The sequence below is a fragment of the Bos taurus genome, chromosome 15 (assembly GCF_002263795.3).
Source record: "Bos taurus isolate L1 Dominette 01449 registration number 42190680 breed Hereford chromosome 15, ARS-UCD2.0, whole genome shotgun sequence".
NCBI classification, from domain to species: domain Eukaryota; kingdom Metazoa; phylum Chordata; class Mammalia; order Artiodactyla; family Bovidae; genus Bos; species Bos taurus.
The window spans coordinates 27,620,713-27,641,688 of NC_037342.1; the positions used below are offsets into that span (position 1 = coordinate 27,620,713).

The 20,976-nt window shown below is 39.2% G+C and overlaps 1 protein-coding gene across 5 annotated transcripts in view; it reads right to left on the reverse strand.

The window, feature by feature from the left end:
• Positions 1-20,976, reverse strand: part of SIK3 (SIK family kinase 3) — a 266,327-nt gene that overhangs the window by 108,931 nt on the left and 136,420 nt on the right. For 4 of the 5 annotated variants that reach the window (XM_010812395.3, XM_010812393.4, XM_010812394.3 and 1 more), the window contains exons 2-3: positions 9,907-10,023; positions 6,292-6,355 (exon numbers count right to left, since the gene is read on the reverse strand). In XM_010812395.3, the coding sequence (XP_010810697.1) occupies positions 6,292-6,355; positions 9,907-10,023 (181 nt within the window). Of the gene's footprint in view, positions 1-6,291; positions 6,356-9,906; positions 10,024-20,976 lie in introns of those variants that run through there. The other variant, XM_059875092.1, reaches the window with a different exon arrangement.

Here is a 20,976-nt window from a genome sequence, read left to right on the forward strand (position 1 = left end):
TCATTTCTGCTGAAAAGTTTACTACCAAAACTTAAGGAATTGCCTTTAAGTGTCACATCATTTTTCTCTTGATGCTTTCAGTATCTGTCTTTAACTTCCATTATATTTACTATGATATATCTGTTTGTGGACCTCTTTGTGTTTACTGCTAACTGGATTTTGAAGAAATTCCTAGATATGTAGGTTATTGTTTTTCAATGAATTTTTGAAGTTTACAGCCATTACTTTCTTGCATATTTTTTCTGCTCCTTTCTCTCTTCTTTTAGTGCTCCCATTATACATATATTGGAGCATTTGATTGTACCTCTTATTTCTCTGAGGGTCTGTTCATTGTTTTTAATTCAATTTTCTCTTTGTTCTGCAACCTGCATTAACAAGCCTGTGTACGTGCATGCCTGTGTGCGTGCATGCTAGGTCACTTCAGTCATGTCCACCTCTTTGCGACCCTATGGACTGTAGCCCACTAGGCTCCTGTGTCCAGGGGATTCTCCAGGCAAGAATACTGGAGTGGGTTACCACGCCCTCCTCCAGGGCGTCTTCCCGACCCTGGGATTGGGCCCGTGTCTCTTATCTCCTGCACGGCAAGTGGGTTCTTCACCACTAGTGCCACCTGGGAAGCCCCATAACATGCCTGCTGCTGCTGCTGCTAGGGCACTTCAGTCGTGTCCGACTCTGTATGACCCCACAGATGGCAGCCCATCAGGCTCCCCCATCCCTGGGATGCTCCAGGCAAGAACACTGGAGTGGGCTGCCATTTCCTTCTTCAATGCTTGAAAGTGAAAAGTGAAAGGGAAGTCACTCAGTCATGTCCGACTCTTTGGGACCCCATGGACTGCAGCCTACCAGGCTCCTCCGTCCATGGCATTTGTCAGGCAAGAGTACTGGAGTGGGGGTGCCATTGCCTTCTCCTATCTATCTACAAATTCATTTCCTGTTCTGCAAGTTCAAATCTATAGTTAAGTCTCTCTGATACATTTTAGTTATTTTACTGTTCAATTCCATAATTTCTTTCAATTATTTTTTATAATTTCTACCTTTTTACTGATATTCTTATTTGATGTGACCCTGCAATCGTATCCTTTTTCAGCACTTTAATTGTGAGTTCCTTTAAGTCTATGAACATTTCTATTATGGCTACTTTAAAGTCTTTTCTTGATAAATATGGTCACTCTGATAGGCAGTTTCTATGGCCTGCTTTTTTTTCAGTAAATGGGTCATACTTTCCTTTTCAGTATATGGGTCATACTTTCCTGTTTCTTTATATGCTCCACAGTTTGCTGTTGTTGGAATATAGATGTTTTACATAATACGTTCTGTCACCTCTAGGTGCTCCACCCTTCTGGAGCATGTTATTGTTCTCTGTGTATTTGTTTAGAGACGGACTGGACTGTTTTAGTGTTTATTCCCCTATACAAATCAAATCCCCTACATTTAGGGGAAGTTTATTCCCCTAAATCAAATCCCTTACGATTAGACAAGTGGAAGTGAGAAATAGATTTAAGGGACTAGATCTGATAGACAGAGTGCCTGATGAACTATGGACTGAGGTTCGTGACACTGTACAGGAGACAGGGATCAAGACCATCCCCATGGAAAAGAAATGCAGAAAAGCAAAATGGCTGTCTGAGGAGGCCTTACAAATAGCTGTGAAAAGAAGAAAAGCCAAAAGCAGAGGAGAAAAGGAAAGATTACCCATTTGAATGCAGAGTTCCAAAGAACAGCAAGGAGAGATAAGAAAGCCTTCCTCAGCGATCAGCGCAAAGAAAGAGAGGAAAACAGAATAGGAAAGACTAAAGAGAAAGACTTCAAGAAGATTAGAGCTACCAAGGGAACATTTCATGCAAAGATGGGCTCAATAAAGGACAGAAACGGTATGGACCTAACAGAAGCACAAAATATTAAGAAGAGGTGCCAAGAATACACAGAAGAACTGTACAAAAAAGATCTTCATGACCAAGATAATCACGACGGTGTGATCACTCACCTAGAGCCAGACGTCCTGGAATGTGAAGTCTAGTGGGCCTTAGGAAGCATCACTACGAACAAAGCTAGTGGAGGTGATGGAACTCCAGTTATTTCAAATCTTAAAGATGATGCTGTGAAAGTGCTGCACTCAATATGCCAGCAAATTTGGAAAACTCAGCAGTGGCCAAAGGACTGGAAAATGTCAGTTTTCATTCCAATTCCAAAGAAAGGCAATGCCAAAGAATGCTCAAACTACTGCACAATTGCACTCATCTCACATGCTAGTAAAATAATGCTCAAAATTCCCCAAGCCAGGCTCCAGCAATACGTGAACCGTGAACTTCTTGATGTTCAAGCTGGTTTTAGAAAAGGCAGAGGAACCAGAGATCAAATTGCCAACATCCGCTGGATCATGGAAAAAGCAAGAGAGTACCAGAAAAACATCTATTTCTGCTTTATTGACTATGCCAAAGCCTTTGACTATGTGGATCACAATAAACTGTGGAAAATTCTGAAGGAGATGGGAATACCAGACCACCTGACCTTTCTCTTGAGAAACCTATATCCAGGTCAGGAAGCAACAGTTAGAACTGGACATGGAACAACCGACTGGTTCCAAATAGGAAAAGGAGTACGTCAAGGCTGTATATTGTCACCCTACTTATTTAACTTATATGCATAGTACATCATGAGAAACGCTGGGCTGGATGAAGCACAAGCTGGAATCAAGATTGGCCGGAGAAATATCAATAACCTCACATATGCAGATGACACCACCCTTATGGCAGAGAGTGAAGAACTAAAGAGCCTCTTTATGAAAGTGAAAGAGGAGACTGAAAAAGTTGGCTTAAAGCTCAACATTCAGAAAACAAAGATCATGGCATCTGGTCCCATCACTTCATGGGAAATAGCTGGGGAAACAGTAGAAACAGAGGCAGACTTTATTCTGGGGGGCTCCAAAATCACTGCAGATGGTGACTGCAGCTATGAAATAAAAAGACGCTTACTCCTTGGGAGAAAAGTTATGACCAACTTAGACAGCATATTAACAAGCAGAGATGTTACTTTGCCAACAAAGGTCCGTCTAGCCAAGGCTATGGTTTTTCCAGTGGTCATGTATGGATGTGAGAGTGGGACTATAAAGAAAGCTGAGCGCTGAAGAATTGATGCTTTTGAACTGTGGTGTTGGAGAAGACTCAAGAGTCCCTTGGACTGCAAGGGACTCCAACCAGTGCATCCTAAAGGAGATCAGTCCTGAGTGTTCATTGGAAGGACTGATGCTGAAGCTGAAATACTTTGGCCACCTGATGCAAAGAGCGGACTCATTTGAAAAGACCCTGAGAAAGATTGGGAAAGACTGAAGGCAGGAGGAGAATGGGCTGACAGAGGATGAGATGATTGGATGGCATCACCGACTAGATGGACATGAGTTTGAGTAAACTCCGGCAGTTAGTGATGGACAGGGAGGCCTGGCGTGCTGCAGTCCATGGGGTCGCTAAGAGTCGGACACGACTAAGCTACTGAACTGAACTGAACTCCCCTATAAATAGTGATCAACTTCTGATGCTATTCCTCAGGGAGGCACATATCCTTGTTACATCCACAATTACCATCAGATCACTGGATCACCATGGTTTGGGTAGAGCTCTCTTCCTGTCTTTCTTTAACCATGCCCAGGTGTTAAAATCCAAAAATTTTGGCTGGTTGCTCTATTATTTTCAACAATGCCCTACAGCATGAACTGGTCTATAAACAATCTAATCAAATTCTCGTTCCTTTGAAGGAACAGTTTCTGAGATCAGTGTTTGATTTTTTTTCTGACCTTAGAAGGCTCTTGTGATGTTCTATTCCCTGGTTCTTGCCTGCAAACTAGCGGGCTTATATTTAGCCTGCTCAAATCTCCTCTGAAATGCCTTTTACCACAACCTCCACTGTTTTCATGAGTGCCTTCAGGCTTAAACTTCTTCATTCTCTGTTGCAAATGAAGTCAGTTCCTATGGGAAGAAATTAGGAGCTAAATGTGTTGTGGTCTGTTTCTCCCTCTGGACAAATCTCTGAGGCAGGACTCTGAAGCTAGGCGTGGGGACAATGGCAAAGCTTTCTTTGAGTAACGCTCCCTTCTCTAGGAGCAGAGTTCAGTGCAGAGAAAGGGCGCAGATTCTAAATTGTCCCTGCTTGCCTCTCTTGAGATGACCTACTAGTTTATAACATAAAGCAAGAATGAGCTGGGTCCCAGTATTCTCAGTGTGCCTCACTCAAACTCTACAAGTATGAGTTGGGCAGACAAAGGAGTCCTCACTGTTCAACTGCTCTAACCCACGACTTAGCAACAGCAATAGGTAGCTGGAGCAGGATGAGAAATGTTTATGTCCCGTTCCTCCGGGAAGAAATCCATTAGTCTAGGTGAAAAGGGAAGGCCAGAGGGCAGGCCTGTGGTCTTGGCTGGAGTAACCTTGCTGAGTTGGAATCTCCACCTTGCTGAGTTGGCTAGAGGGGAAGAAGGAAGTAGCACTGGCTTAAAGACCACAAGCTCTCTTACTTCTTACCAAATTTTCATAGATGTTCTTGAATAAATGTTTCTTCAGTTGCTGTTCACCCTCAGAACCATTTCCAGAGACTTGAAATGGCTGGAGTTTAGGGGTTTTTTAAAATTACTTTCACCAGTTTCACTGGGGAGGGCAGCACAGTGTCTCACATTCTCCTGCCAGCAGTCGATTGCACTTGTTCTATTACACGGAGGTAAAGGAGGTAAAGGAAGCAAAGTGCTAGGGCTCTCCATGCGCTTTCTCATTTAATCATCACAACTACAAGGGAGATGTTACAGATCTGACTTTATAGGCCATGAATGTGAGTCCTGGAATCCAAGTAAAAAAGCAAATAGGCAGCAACAATGTGATTCAAAACCAGGTATAGCTGCCTCCAAAGCGCATATTCTTGATTAAACCCATCCCTTCATCTTTGATACAGATACTTTTAAAACTAGACCTCATGAGACACTTCTCTCCTTGTGTAGGCACAGTCCTTTCTTTTGGTAACAGCAATTTCTTCCTCCTCCAGATCTTTTATAATAATACCATGAAAAGTACTATTCTATTTCCTCATGCCATGAGCTATATTCCCACAAAGAATCTACGAACAGGGCATTGTTATCTATTCTATACTTTTGAAATCTGTTTTCTAAGGAGCAAGGTAGATCTAATGTGCACTGTGCTTGGTTCTTTGATTGTTATGAATGTTAAGATGACAAGGTCTCTTTGCTCTCAAGATTACCATTATACATAAGTAGATACAAAGCCAAGTGAAAACGTCATTAGGAAATGATACCTCTTTTTAAAAAGACTCACACTTATTTTGAAGATTATTAGATATAAAATTGATCAGCTTTCAGTTTAACATATCAAAAAATCTTCGGTCACAACTCCCCAGTCACTAATTAGAAAATGCCACTTAATGGTGATTTCATGCTTTTTAATATATATTAGGCACTTAGCAAGTGCCAATATTTTAAAAATTAAAAAAGTTCTTACCATCCAGACTTAAACCAAATCAAAATCTAAAAAAACAAACTAGATAAACCTAAAATACATAAGAAACCCTTTTCTATATTCACATGCCAAAAAGAAAATTTAAAAATAAAAAGACATGTCAATCTAGGTTTGAAAGTTTAGTCTTTATTTGGCTCCATTTATCACAGCTACCAAAAGAAAAATTGAGGGGGGCCAGTTTTTACCACCTCAAAATGACATATTTCCTGGTAACAAATTCTCCAGCTTAATTCTAATGTTGTGCTAAGTGTTAGAGGAAAAAAAACCAACACACAGTTACTGAACACAAAACCTCCTAAATTATAAGAATCATCAAAGAAACTGTGAACACATGGTAAGGAATACAGTTACATGTCATATTTAAGTGAATGTTAAAGAATGAGTTAGGGTGAGACTGTTCACTCTGAGAGACTCTTTCATATACAACAGGGGCCCACCCACCACATTTGAAGGGGTTCTGTCACATACTGTCACCCCAACTAGAATCTGGCAATAGGAAAGACCCTCATGTTCACAGAAATGTTTTGTTTGTGAAGATCTTTAATCTCAACTGTCAACACCTGACCGAAACAAATAAACCACCTTTGCTAAGGAAACAAAGATGGTGAGAACTTTAAGAGGTGACTCAAAAATCATTAAAATTGCTTTGCTGGTAGAAGACGACAGCACTGAAGGGCAGCATCAAGTGACAGCTGTTCAAGTGAAAAGGCACTGAACAGCTATTTGAAGTTTGCCATGCTACGCTCAACTGCTGTTTAAAGAATGCAATAAATGTACTTACCAAATATTTCCCCTCCACTAGCATATTCTGTCACCAGATAAATCATCCGCTCTGTCTCCATGACCTGGTGCAAAGGCAGGAAAATGACAGTGACACAAGTGACAGGCTGACGGCACAGGGGCAGAGACTAACAGCTCTTTCTCTTGTCGTGTGAAGTGTTAACAACCATTCTACCTAAAGGAGACTTCAAACTTGCAGAGCTGGGAGGGAACAGATATAAATGCCATGAAGAAGGGGGGAAACAGGTATTCCTCCAAGTTCGTAAAAGTAGGAAATATTTACTACTTGAGGGAGTCAGTCCTTGCATTGTCCCAGCAGGCCTCGGCAATCTTTTAAGCTCCACAAAGAGACACAAAGACACTGCCAAGAACCAAAAAGTTCACATTTGGTCACTTGGAAGTTTTGGATCATTGATCACTTGAAGCTCAAAAATGTCCCTCCCAAAACCCAACCAAAATAAAACTCAGGGAGAACAACTGGAATCACTTAAGAACTACACAGATATTACATATAGCTGTGCTCTTTAAAAAATGGAAATGACAACTTTCCATTCAACAACCTCAAAGATATAAACTACTCATTTGTATTTTAATATTAGTCTTTATTTTACTACTTTTCTAAAAACTTGTGATGTGTTATCAGTTCCTTCCTCCTTTTTACTTTTGTCAAATATTTATTACAGTATTAATGTATAAGTATAAATGTTCATTATAAACATTTTAAATACCTAGTATATAAACAAAAGACCAAAGGGTTTCCTCTGTCTAAGCCCTTCCATTTTATTCCCCAGAGGACACTCTGTTAATAGTTTATTTTATATCATTCTACGGTAGTGGTATCCAACAGAAATACTATGTGAGTCTCACATACAATTTTAACTCTTCTAGTAGCACATTAAAAAAATAAAAAGGTGAAATTAATTCTAATATTATATTTTATTATCAATATTATTTCACACACTTTTAATTGTAAACAGCTCCAGTTTTTATATTTAAATTAATATTAAATAAAAGTAAAAATCCAGTTCCTCATTCACGCGAGCCACATGTTAACACACAACCACGTGTGGCCAGTGACTATCAAAGTGGGCAATACAGTTCTACACTTCACTACACTTGACAGTTAATTATTTCGTCAAATCATTCCCTAGTCATTTTGACATCTCTATACATTAATACCATTATAACAATAGATCTAGCTCTTCTTTTAAATGGTTTCATAGTACTCCAATGTATGTATACAAATTATTTTAATTTTTCAATGTAACAACTGTCATTTTTCTCACTTTAACTTAAAAACTCTCTACAGACTGGTGATACTAGCCCACTGTTACATGTATTGCTTCCAAGCTCTCTATATGTTGGCTCATGTAACAAAAAGTAAGTATCCTGAACATAAGTGTTAAGGAAAAATGAAACAAAAAAAAAATGTCATATTGTATATCTCCTTTGTACCAGGCCTTTTATGGACTTCCCTGGTGGTTCAGACAGTAAAGTGTCTGTCTACAACGCGGGAGACCTGGGTTGGATCCCTGGGTGGGGAAGATTCCCTAGAGAAGGAAGTGGCAACCCACTCCAGTGCTCTTGCCTAGAAAATCCCATGGATGGAGGAGCCTGGTGCAGGCTACTGTCCACGGGGTCACAAAGAGTTGGACATGACTTCACTTTCACTTTATTGACTGTAAATTTTTAAATTTTTTAAAATTTTGTTGAAGTAGAGTTGATTTACAATGTTGTGTTTAACTTTAGACTATTATTTTTTTTATTTTTAAGCTTTTCAGGAGTTCAAAAACTTCCCTATATAGTTATCTAAATTTGGTTCACTCTGGAAGCCCAAGGAGACTGAAGCTTTAGCAAATGACATAAAAACTACCTTAATACACACTCACCTTGGCAGCTCAGAATCTCCCATTAACAATATTAGCTGCCAGACAGCAAAATTAAAGCCTAAAAGAGGGCAATGTTCAAAGCCAGGGTTGAAAGTCTCCAAATCTGAAAGGCTAATGAAATCCTGGGTAATAAAGGTAAACCTGCAGATTTCAGTGATAAGGTTAATACCTGTAAGTCAACCTCTTAAGGAAAGTCAGCCTTTATAATGAGCTCTACAACTATTAAAAGATGACTTATTTTAAAAAGTGAGGTCAAGAAGTTTACTGTCTGTCAGGATAGGAAGGAAGCATCAGCTCTGAACTTGCAGACACAGCTCTTCAGGCAACCCCAGGAAGCTTTCATGGGTTTCCTTCTCAGGCACAACAGAGGTGTTGCTCAATCTAACTTTGTGTGATAAACTTTCAACAATCCTGCTCCTGCTGATCTAATTCATTTCATGATGTGAGCAGGTGACGCCAGACAAGAGCCCTAATGCTATGGTCTTAAACATACATTAATATCACTACATGCTTTCTTTTCCATAAAAGCAGCAGACTGAAAGTTTGCCTGTTGTGCCTCAGATGTACTCTTTCCACTTTTACACATGATCCCAGGTCTGGGCCAGTAACCATTTACTGCAGACTAACAGCAGCAAACGAACTGAGTGGGTGGCCACTTCCTGCAGAACGAGGTGTTGGCTGTTCTGGTAGAGAGCAGTGAGCAGGGCTGGCCTCATACACAGGCAGGGCTCATGGTTGCCAACACACTGCAATTTGAGAAGCATCCCAAAGCCCCACCTCTCCCAAAATATCTCTTCCACCCGCCTGCTAAGGCAAGGTCCTCCTCTCCTATCTGGCTTAAAATTCCAGCCATTAGATACACTGCTTTTGCAGTAAGGCTAGGGAATCACTTTTGATGATGGCATGAAATATGCATGCCTCCTGGGAAGCTAAGTAAAGTAGAATAGAAAATTCTGCCATTACGCGGAGTCAATCTGATGGTTGGGCTTCCGGGGTGGCTCAGATGGTAAAGAATCCGCCTGCAATGTGGGAGACCTGGGTTCAATACCTGGGTTGAGAAGCCCCTGAAGGAGGGCATGGCAACCCACTTCAGTATTCTTGCTTGGAGAATCCCCATGGACAGAGCAGTCTGGCAGGCTACAGTCCACGGGGTTGCAAAGAGTCGGACATGACTGAGGGACTAAGCACACAAACACAATCTCCTGGTTATCAAAGTAATCAAGTGCAACCTTAGAAAAACTATGTCTGGGACCCTATTAGAGTTGAAAGGAGATAGGTTCGACTGGTACAACAAGCCACACTGAAAATATCCTTTGTGATAATTCATAAAATGATCACAGACATTGGTATTTCAATAATGCTGTGAAAGTTAATATTATTTTAGTCTCTTTAAATTCTCTGTTCCTTTTGGGTTTCCCATTCTGCTTTAGGATTCTGATCTAAATAAATAGGTTCTCATCATCTTCTAAATAATCTTTTTGGGTAACTCTAAGAATGGCATCCAAGCTTACCTAGGTAAGCTAGAGCTTACTAGTAAATCCCCAGGGGAAACTGAAGTACTGAGTTGGGGGATAATAGGGTGGGGAAATAGTAGGATGAACATATGAACATAGAAAAAAAAAAGTTGCAGATGTTCACCCACCCACCTTCTCTTCAAAAGTAACCACAGACACAAGTGACCACCCTGGGTTCTTTGTTGCCCTGCACCACACCACTAGGGATCCTACCTGGTAAAGCCTGATAATGTGGGGGTGGCAAAGCATCTTCATAATTTGAACTTCTCGGAAAATCTTCTTCAAGTTTTCTTCATCCAGCTGGGTCTTATCAATGATCTTGATAGCAACCTGACAACAGAGAAAGAAAATTCACTCATGCATTATTAAAAAGCATTTACTAAGGAAAATTAAATCCACTTTAAAACATATTCCACAAAATACAAATTGCCATTATCTTGTTTACAGGATGTCAATGAAGAAAATAAATTTACTCTTTTTAAACAGACAGGAAATGGATTCCTAGCAAGTTGGTCTCAAAGGAACAGACTCCAAAAGCTAATGGGTCTTCTGCCATTTCTTAAATTGCTCCTATAGTAAAACCCCAGAACAAAATACTTCATTACCCTACAGATGCGGTTGCAATCTAGGCAAATCATGCTTTGGTGCAGAGAATGATATGCAGGGCTTCTTATTAAAACAAGAAGCTTATATGATAAGTAAATGATGACTTGGTAAGGTCTGACTAGAAGTTCCACAGGCACATCCCACATCTCAGGAGGTGCTTCTATAATCCAGTAACAGTGAGAGTAGTAAGGGCGGTGGTGGCGATGGCAACAGCAATTACTATACACTGAACTATATACTATATATATACTCTACATTATATATAGACAATTACTATATACTATATAAGTATATACTACATGTATACTCTATATTACATATAGACAATTACTATATACTATATAACTATATACTATATGTATACTCTATATTGCATATAGACAATTACTATATACTATATAACTATATACTATATGTATACTCTATATTACATATAGACAATTACTATAGACTATATAACTATATACTATATGTATACTCTATATTGCATATAGACAATTACTATATACTATATAACTATATACTATATGTATACTCTATATTACATATAGACAATTACTATATACTATTTATTACTATATATATATACACACACACACACTATATACTGAACACTTACTATATGCCAGTATATATATATACTATATAATCTTTAGTGCTTTGTAAATACTAACTCATTCAAACCTTACAACACTCCATATTATTATCAACCCTGTTTTACAAATATGGAACCTGAGACACATAGAGATTCAGTAATTACCCAGGACTAAGTAATGGAAGGACTGATGCTGAAGCTGAAACTCCAATACTTTGGCCACCTCATGCAAAGAGTTGACTCATTGGAAAAGAACCTGATGCTAGGAGGGATTGGGGGCAGGAGGAGAAGGGGACGACAGAGGATAAGATGGCTGGATGGCATCACTGACTTGATGGACCTGAGTCTGAATGAACTCCGGGAGTTGGTGATGGACAGGGAGGCCTGGCGTGCTGCGATTCATGGGGTCGCACAGAGTCGGACACGACTGAGCGACTGAACTGAACTGAAGTAATTTATAGCTAGTATGAGGTAGACCGAAGAATGAAGCCCAGGTAGCTCAGCTTTAGAATCAAATTCTTGATGATAATCCTAAAAAAATCTTTAGGAGATCTTTCTATGCTGTATATATACAGCTTCAGCATAAAACATCTTTCTACTTTGCTCGTAATTCTTAAGTTACTCAGCAGCACACATTTAAAAACAGAATAAATGATGAAAGACATTTTTAATCTACTAAATCTAAACTTCCTCATTATTCTTAAATATTCAAAATATTGGGTTGCCCCCAAATATCTCTATGTCTTTTTCAACTACTCAATCAGGATGTACTCAACAAATATTAGCTGGATGAAGGATAAGGGCTACGCAAATTTAGCACTTTCAATTCCTAAAATTACATGGGTCTATACACTGGGGGAGGAAAAGAAAATTTACACTTATTGAGAAAAAAAAGATAAAGAAAACCAGGGAAGCAAAGATGTCAATAATAAAAAAGTTCAGCCCAAATAAATAAAGACAGAATGGAACCATACATAGTAAGTGATTCAAATGTAAGAAAGACAGCACAACAGTAACTTTGTTTGGGGTTGTTTCTGCTGTTAGGTGAAGGACTAATGGAAGGAAGGCACAAGCAGAGCAATTCCAGCTCAACTCTGAGTTAAGCTCTGCCTTGAACATGGAATGTGATAAAATGAGGTGGATGTCGCTTGAGCTACGAAGATTAACCAGACACAGCCTTCACTTCAGGTACCTCACAATCGAGTAGAGAAGACAGACATATGTGAAACAGCCAACCACACAGCACTGGAAATACAATAAATAAAGCTTTGTACATGGTATAAGTAGAACAGAGGACAAAGTATGACCTTCACCTGGGGGAGAAAAAGTAAACACAGGTAAAGACTTCACAAAGAAGAGAGAACCTGAGAAGACACAGAATTGAGATGGGCAGAAAAGAGGGAAAAGAATTTTATAAGGAGCAATAGCACAAACATTAACAAATCTCACCAGCTAACTGATCTTCTAATAAGTTGTCCTGAATCCTACGGCCCCTAACCACTAGCATTTCTTCTTCCCATCACTGTGCAAGACCACATATAGGACCTTAATGCCAGCAATTAGTCTGGCATCTGCAGCTGGTTCTCTAAGAACAATTCCCAAAACAACAGCAACAAAAATCACAGTAGAGACAGGAGCCTGGCAGGCTACAGGCCATAGGTTCGCAACAGTCAGTCACAACTGAGTGACTAACACATTCACTTTGTTCACAATCTTAGAAGTAAATTCAGAGAGATTTTAATATATAAAAGCATCAAGTCCCTGCCTACTTTATAGTGAGATTTAAGCTTCCACAAGACACAGGGAGGCGAAGTTTTGCCTAGCAGCTAAACATGGTGTCAAGCTGACTGGGATCAAAATCTTGGATTTGTCTGGTAACATATAACCAAGTTATTTAATTTTCCCATGGCTCCTTATCTATAAAGTGTAGGCAACAGTAGAAGCCACTTTAAAGGTTACTGATGATTAACTAAGCTAATGAATGCAACCTTCTTATATAACGCCTGGCATGCAATATACATTCGTTACAGGTACTGCTTTTGTTATTATTTCCTTTTTTTCTGGAATCAAGCCTTAAATGTTAGGCATTTTTTGGCAAGGATTAGATTTGCTTCACTAAGTGACCATAGTCCTGGATCTGCAACACATCAACTCCTTTCTTAAGGGATGAGTTGGGGGACCTAGTAGCAAAATAGCTAACAATTTGTGGGCAGCATTTAGAACAGGCTGCTTCCAGCTGATGTGGGAAGAACATGGAAGAAATAGAACTGGGAAGAAAATGCATTTCATTCAGCAAAGTCAGACTGAGCCACAAGACGGAACCCACAGCAAGACCTGATCCTGAAGGCTATGTCAAAGAGAGGGAGGGAGCTGCTTCCTCAAGGCAGGTTGGGCCCCCTTCCATCCATGCTAAGTAGCTAACACAAGAGAGGAGGCCACAGGACTACTCTGCACGGGCACCTAATGGGACCACTTACTAACAGAGACGGCAACTTCCTCTCACTTAGCTCCTACCTTAGCTGCAAACTGAGGAGTAGAAGTTTTCTACATAGCAATACCTTAAAAAAAAATACCAGTGAAACAGAGAAACTACCAAGTCAGAGAGCAGGTAGCTGGCAAGCAGGTAGTTCTAATTATTTCAAGACTACTTGAAGAGACCAATGACCATAAATTTTCACTGTTACAGATTATTGGAGGCTATATAATAAAGGCTTTAAAAGTAGTACATACTAGTTACTTGAAAAATAAAGTGTGTCAATAACAAAAGGTAAATGGGCAGGTAAACAGAAGATAAGACTCTCAAAGAATGTTTTTAGATCAGTGTTAAAAATCTATGAATCACATACTTGCACATACATATGAAAAGCATAACAAATAAAGAGGGAAACTTCCAACACATTACCAGCAGACCAGATATTTCTTAAGTTTGACTACTCTACACAGAATCCTTTCATCCTGCAAAGAGCATGATCTTGTGAATTGACAATAGTAATTATTAAACATGGTATTATATCAAATATGTTGCTAAAGAGATACAGATTATTGGGAGTCCTTAAGAATTTCCTTACCCAATATATTTCCATTCAACAAATTTCTTTTTTAATACACAGGTGGTATAAGAAAAAGTTAAACTTATAATGTGCCAAATTTAAAGTCCTAGTTCTTTATTCATTCTAGAAGGGGAAAACAGCCATTTCCTCCTGTTCTCACTTCTAAACCACAGTTCCTTTAACTCTTACCTAATTTTTCTAAGTGCAGTAATGCTCTTAGGGAATGAAGTTCAAGAAAACAGTGTTTTCCTCACAACAGGCAATAATTCACTCACATACCCTGATGTCATATTCACAGGCAAGATAAGGTGACAATAAAAGCCAATGAGCCATGAAAAGGTTCAGTGTTAAGGTCAAAACAAATCACCTTTCCTCCTTACCCATCAGAAATAAGCAGGTCTCTTCACTCAGGGACATGCTACAACTAATGAGCAGCTTAAAAAAAAAGAAACTACTTAGGAAGAAAACACAAAGACCACAGTTGCTAAAATTCCTCCAAAAAGAGAAAGAGCACTCTCTCAAACTAGTACACAGACGCACGCGTAATCATTTCACAGGATACAGTAAAAAACTGAACGCTTTTAAGAAGGTAAGAGAAAACATTATAACAGTGCAGAGAAAGATTTTTTTAATTTTTATTTTTTTCTGTATTCTTTTATGAAAAGAAGTCTCCTCTCATTGAAATGCACTAACATTTAGGCATTTTGCCATTGTTAATTATTTTTAAGAGGCTGTCTTTATATTAACTTCTATAGCTAAGTTTGTATTCTCTTATTTACACAACAAAGCTTATCTAGTATCTAGATTACTCTCAGCTCAGGTCTAGAATCATTTTATGGTTTAGATTAGTGCTGTGCAATGGAGTAGACACCAGTCACATGTAACTACTGAGCACTTGAAATGTGGCTAGTTCAAACTGATATGCTATACATGCAAAAATACATATCAGATTTCAAAGTCTTAACAATAAAAAGGGAATGAAACTATCTCACTGATAATTTTTACATTGATTACATGTAGAAAGAATATTTTGGATATACCAGGCTAAATAAAATATATTATTAAACCTAATTTCAATAAAAAGGCAACCCTATGGAATGGGAAATATATTTACAAGTCACATATCTGATAAGGAGTTAATATCCAAAATATAGAAGGAATTCATACAACTCAGGTAAAGAAAAAAAAAATCCAATTTAAAGATAGGCAAAGGACCTAAACAGATATCCTTTCAACGAAGACATACAAATGGCCAACAGGTACATGAAAAGGGATTCAACATCACTAGTCATCAGGGAAATGCAAATCAAAACCACAATGATACCACTTCCTGCCTGTTAGGACGTCTACCATCAAAAAGGACAAGATAACAAACGCCAGCAAGGAAATGGAGAAAAGGGAACACTTATACACTGTTGGTGGGAATATAAACTGGTACAGCCACTATGAAAACAGTATGGAGGTTCCTCAAGAATAAAAAGTAAAACTACCAGCAATCCAACTTCCGAGTATATATCCAAAGAAAACAAAATCATTATTTCAAAGAGATTGTCTTGCAATGTTCACTCAATACCCAAAGTATTAAAATTACCTAAGTGTCCATCAACAGATGAATGATTTAATAAAATCTGGTGTATGTATACCACAGAATATTATCGGGCCTTAGAAAAGAAGAAAATATCTGTCATTTGCAACAAATGGATGAACCTGGGAGGCCATTATGCCAAGTGCCATTATGCCATTTGCCAAAGCCAAACACCACATTATCGCACAGGATCACTTATGTGTAAAATCTTTAAAAAGGAAGAAAGAGCCAAAGTCATAGAAACAGCAAGTAGAAAAGTGGCTGCCAGAGGCTGAGGAGTGAGGAAAATAGGGAGAGGTTGGTAAAAGGGTGCAATCTTTCAGTTATAAAATGAATAAGGTCTGAGGATCTAATGTAAAAAATGGTGACTACAGCTGATACTATGGTATTGTATAACTGAAATTTGTTGAGAGTAGAACTTAAATATTCCCACCTATTAGGAAGAAAAGATAACTATGTCAGATGATAGATATGGTAATTAACTCAACTGGAGTAAATCCTTTCACAATATATACATTTCAAAACATCATATTGTATACTTTGTCAATTATACTTCAATAAAACTGAAGGGAACCTAATTAATATCACAAGTCTTTAGTTTTGAAAATATGATTACTCTAAAATTAAAATTATATAGGTGGCTTTCATTTCATTGGACAGCACTGCTCTAGATAATGCCAATAAGCCATCAGTTAAAGCAGATATTCTACGAAAATGACTTCTGAAATACTTGACCCAATACTGAGACTTGCCAGTCACCCATCTCGAAGAAACTTGGCAGGCTACAAGGAACTCAATGCTCCAACACCACCCTGGGCAGAATCTTAAATAAGGTCTCAAAAGCTGCATTCCAAGAACCCAATTTAATTCCATTAAAAGATGTTTACTGAATAACTGCCTGGCTTAAGGCAACACACTTGCACAGCTCACCAGCAGCTACTGATACTCCCAACTGGGATTCTGTGAGAGAAGGGAAGTCCCACACTCAGCTGCACAGCAGTTCTCAAAGTTTTTGGTCTCAGGATTCCTTCTTTTAAATATTACTGAGAACCTTCAAAGAAGGGTTGTTCATATGTGTAGTATCTATTAATATTTACTTAGAAATTGGGTTAAAATTAAAATCAGAAATTAGAACAGAAAATTTTAAGACAGAAGAATACCCAAACACACATTTCACCAGCCGTCAGGGTAATCAGATCATCAAACATCATGTAGTCTTTTGAAATCTCCACTATGTAACTGTAAGAGAATGACAGTGAAAAATAAAAATAATGTTTGAATATTTATAAAACAGTTTTGACCTTGGGGACTCACTAAAAGAATTTGGGGACTCACTGAAAGAATTTTGGAAACTCTGGGGTCCTTGGATCAAATACTGAGAACAATAAGGCATTGTATGTAATGAATTAACTTCTCTCCTATAAACCTAGAATGGTACCACCTTTGGGAAAACTGAGAAAATCGTCAATTTTTTTTTTTTTCCTGTTGGACTTAATTCTTTCCATAAGGCCTAATTCATTCCCAGTTGAAATGGCTCTAGAAAAGGAATTTATTAAATGTCTTTACAATCAGCCTTGATAAAAAGCTTTTTTTCTTTTAAACTTACTAGAAAATAGAACTGTCATCAGGAAAACAGGTTTAAAGAAACCCCAAACCACCACAGACTACAGAAATCAGACTAAAAGGTTAAACCCACAAGGGGTTCCCTTGTGGCTCAGCTAGTAAAAATCGGCCTGCAATGTGGGAGACCTGGGTTCAGTCCCTGGGTTGGGAAGATTGCCTGGTGAAGGGAAAGGCTACCCATGCCAGTATTCTGGCCTGGAGAATTCCTGGACTGTATAGCCCATGGGGTCTCAAAGAGTCGGACACGACTGAGCAACTTTCACTTCTCTTTATAGTCTAGTGCTAGGCACTAAAGGGCCAGGATTAAAGATGTACCACGTGGCCACATTGAGGATATAGGCTGTTCATATTCTTGGGGAGACCCTCACCTTTACACTGGAACCAATCAAGGATTTCGTATTTTAGTTTATAAGAAAGAAATCAAGTACTAAGGGGCAAAGCAAAGATATGCATTTGAAAAGAACTCGTTACTCTATCCATTTCACACATCATCACAACTGTTTTAGAGAAAATATGCAGCTGTCAAGCCTAAGAATGGTTGAGCCATCAGGATTCCAGCCAACTCCAGATAGGAGGGCTCGACAGGACCACTGAAGATAAGATTTTAGTCAGTTCTCAATGAACTGCAAAGGAAATACAGTTGACCCTCGAACAATGTGGCTTTGAACTGCTCAGGACCACTTATACATGAATTTTTTTTCAACAGTAAAAACTACAGTTCTAAACAATAAACTGTGGGAAATTCTAAAAGAGATGGGAATACCAGACCACCTGACCTGCCTCTTGAGAAACCTATATGGAGGTCAGGAAGCAACAGTTAGAACTGGACATGGAACAACCGACTGGTTCCAAATAGGAAAAGGAGTACGTCAAGGCTGTATATTGTCACCCTGCTTATTTAACTTACATACACAGTACATCATGAGAAACGCTGGGCTGGAAGAAGCACAAGCTGGAATCAAGATTGCCCGGAGAAATATCAATAACCTCAGATATGCAGATGACACCACCGTTATGGCAGAAAGTGAAGAGGAACTAAAAAGCCTCTTGATAAAAGTGAAAGAGGAGAGTGAAAAAGTTGGCTTAAAGCTCAACATTCAGAAAACGAAGATCATGGCATCCGTTCCCATCACTTCATGGGAAATAGATGGGGAAACAGTGGAAACAGTGTCAGACTTTATTTTTCTGGGTTCCAAAATCACTGCAGATGGTGACTGCAGCCATGAAATTAAAAGACACTTACTCCTTGGAAGGAAAGTTATGATCAACCTAGACCAACCAACCATATTCAAAAGCAGAGACATTACTTTGTCAACAAAGGTCCGTCTAGTCAAGGCTATGGTTATTCCTGTGGTCATGTATGGATGTGAGAGTTGGACTGTGAAGAAAGCTGAGTGCTGAAGAATTGATGCTTTTGAACTGTGGTGTTGGAGAAGACGCTTGAGAGTCCCTTGGACTGCAAGGAGATCCAACCAGTCCATCCTACAGGAGATCAGTCCTGGGTGTTCATTGGAAGGACTGATGCTGAAGCTGAAATACTTTGGCCACCTGATGTGAAGAGCTGACTCACTGGAAAAGACCCTGATGCTGGGAAGGATTGGGGGCAGAGAAGGGGACAACAGAGGATGAGATGGCTGCATGGCATCACCAACTCGACAGACATGAGTTTGGGTAAACTCCGGGAGTTGGTAATGGTGCTGTGATTCATGGGGTTGCAAAGAGTCAGACACGACTGAGCAACTGAACTAAACTGAACTGAACAGTTCTAAATGTTCCATGGTTGGTTGACTCCTCAGATGTAGAGGAAACAGGGATGCAGAAAGCCAACTGTTAGTTACATGTGGATTAACCCCCACAATGTTCAAGAGTTGATTAAAGTTTTAATAAAAGAAACAAAAAAGAGTCAATTATAGTTTAAAATATCTAGCAGGTCTTTTAGGTGATTTTTTATTTTTCTATACTTCTTTGTTTGGGCTATACTAAATAGTGAAAATAAAACAGTTCATCGATGCAGAATGTCCGGGAGATACAGAAGTGACAGCTTACCTGAAGAGACAAAACATCCCTGAAGTAAGAAAATGAAACATGCATCCTTCTTGGAAACATTTCTAAGTTAGAACTGCGTGCTTGTATGCTCAGTCATGTCTAACCCTTTGGGACCGTAGCCCACCAGGCTCCTCTATCTATGGAATTTTCCAGACAAGTATACTGGAGTGGTTTGCATTTCCTACTCCAAGAGATCTTCCTGACCCAGAGATAGAACCTGCATCTTCCGCACTGCAGATTCTTTACCACCATGCCACCTGGGAAGCCCCAAAACATGGTGTGTTGGCATAAAAATAATTAATAAGTGGAAATTTTCTGGTGATAACTTGGAATTCAAGGCATAGAAGAAAAAATTTTAAGGCAAAAAGAAAATAATTTCTCAGTTTCAATGACTCCCATCTGGTTAATATTTACCCTCTCAGAAAAAAGAAGTCCTAGGAGTGTCTCTAACACAATGGGCAACCTTCTCAGACTAACTGACATTATTATTACTGTTATTTAAACATTTAACATCGTGCCAAAAACACTTTGTATGTTTTTGTTGTTTGTCGTTCACTCGCCATGTCCAACTCTTTGCAACCCCATGGACTGCAGCACGCCAGGCTTCCCTGTCCTTCACTACCTCCCGGAGTTTGCCCAAGTTCATGTCCATTGAATCAGTAATGCCATCTAACCATCTCATCCTCTGTTACCCTCTTCTCCTGCCTTCAATCGTTCCCAGCATCAGAGTCTTTTCCAATGAATCAGTTCTTTGGATCAGGTGGCCAAAGTATTAGAGCTTCAGCTTCAGCATTAATCCTTCCAATGAGTATTCAGGGCTGATTTCCTTTAAGATTGACTAGTTTGATCTCCCTGGACTATCTCCAGAGTCCTCTCCAGCACCACAGTTCAAAAGCATCAATTCTTTGGCACTCTAGAACAATAAACCAACTTCTGGGCTATAGGTTTACCACTTAAGCGAATGGAATATAAAGATTTTTAAAAATATTTATTTGTTTACTTGGCTGCGTCAGGTCTTATTTCCCCGTGGCATGTGAGAGCTTAGTTCCACAACCAGGGCACCACTTGCACTGGAAGTGCGGAGTCTTGACCACTGAAATGCCAGGAAAGTCCCTAGGAGGGGGATTTAGAATGAGACTGATGATTTAATTCTAAACTAGCTATTTTTTAAAATGCCCTGAAGGCTTATTTAAAGGAAGGGCAGAAAAGAGGGAGAGGCCCAAAGAAGACTGGAGGGCAAACTGGAACTTTGAGAAGAGGGAAGGGGCTGGGCAGTAAGAGCTAAATGGTTGAACAAAGAAGTTCTAATAGTTTAGTGGCTACCAAAAAAGAAGACTGCAGAAAACGGCACAGTGAAACAATAGTAACTGTCACAGAAAAGTTTTGAAATAAAAGAAAAATAGGGAGCAGCAGTTATCCCAAAGAGAAATTTAAAGTTATGGTGAGAAGTTAAGCTACAAAAGACGAAATTTTCATCCCGGAGAAGAAGGATGGGACATGTAGGTAAAGAACTTGGCAATGGCCTGGACTATGAGGTTAGAAGGAAGCAGAAAGCTGAATGGATTTCAAGATGAATTTTCTTAATGGAGTACATGCTACTCTTTCCTGGAGTGCCAGCTCATAGGTAAAAATAACACAGACTCACAGAAGGACTGCGCTCTTCCCAAGAATGGCATTTGTCAAGGAGTCTGTGTACTGTTAGGCACATTCAGATGTAGCACCTAGAACACGCAAATCTTTTTAAAGCACTGGCTGGAAAGAGAGCTAAACTCAACTGG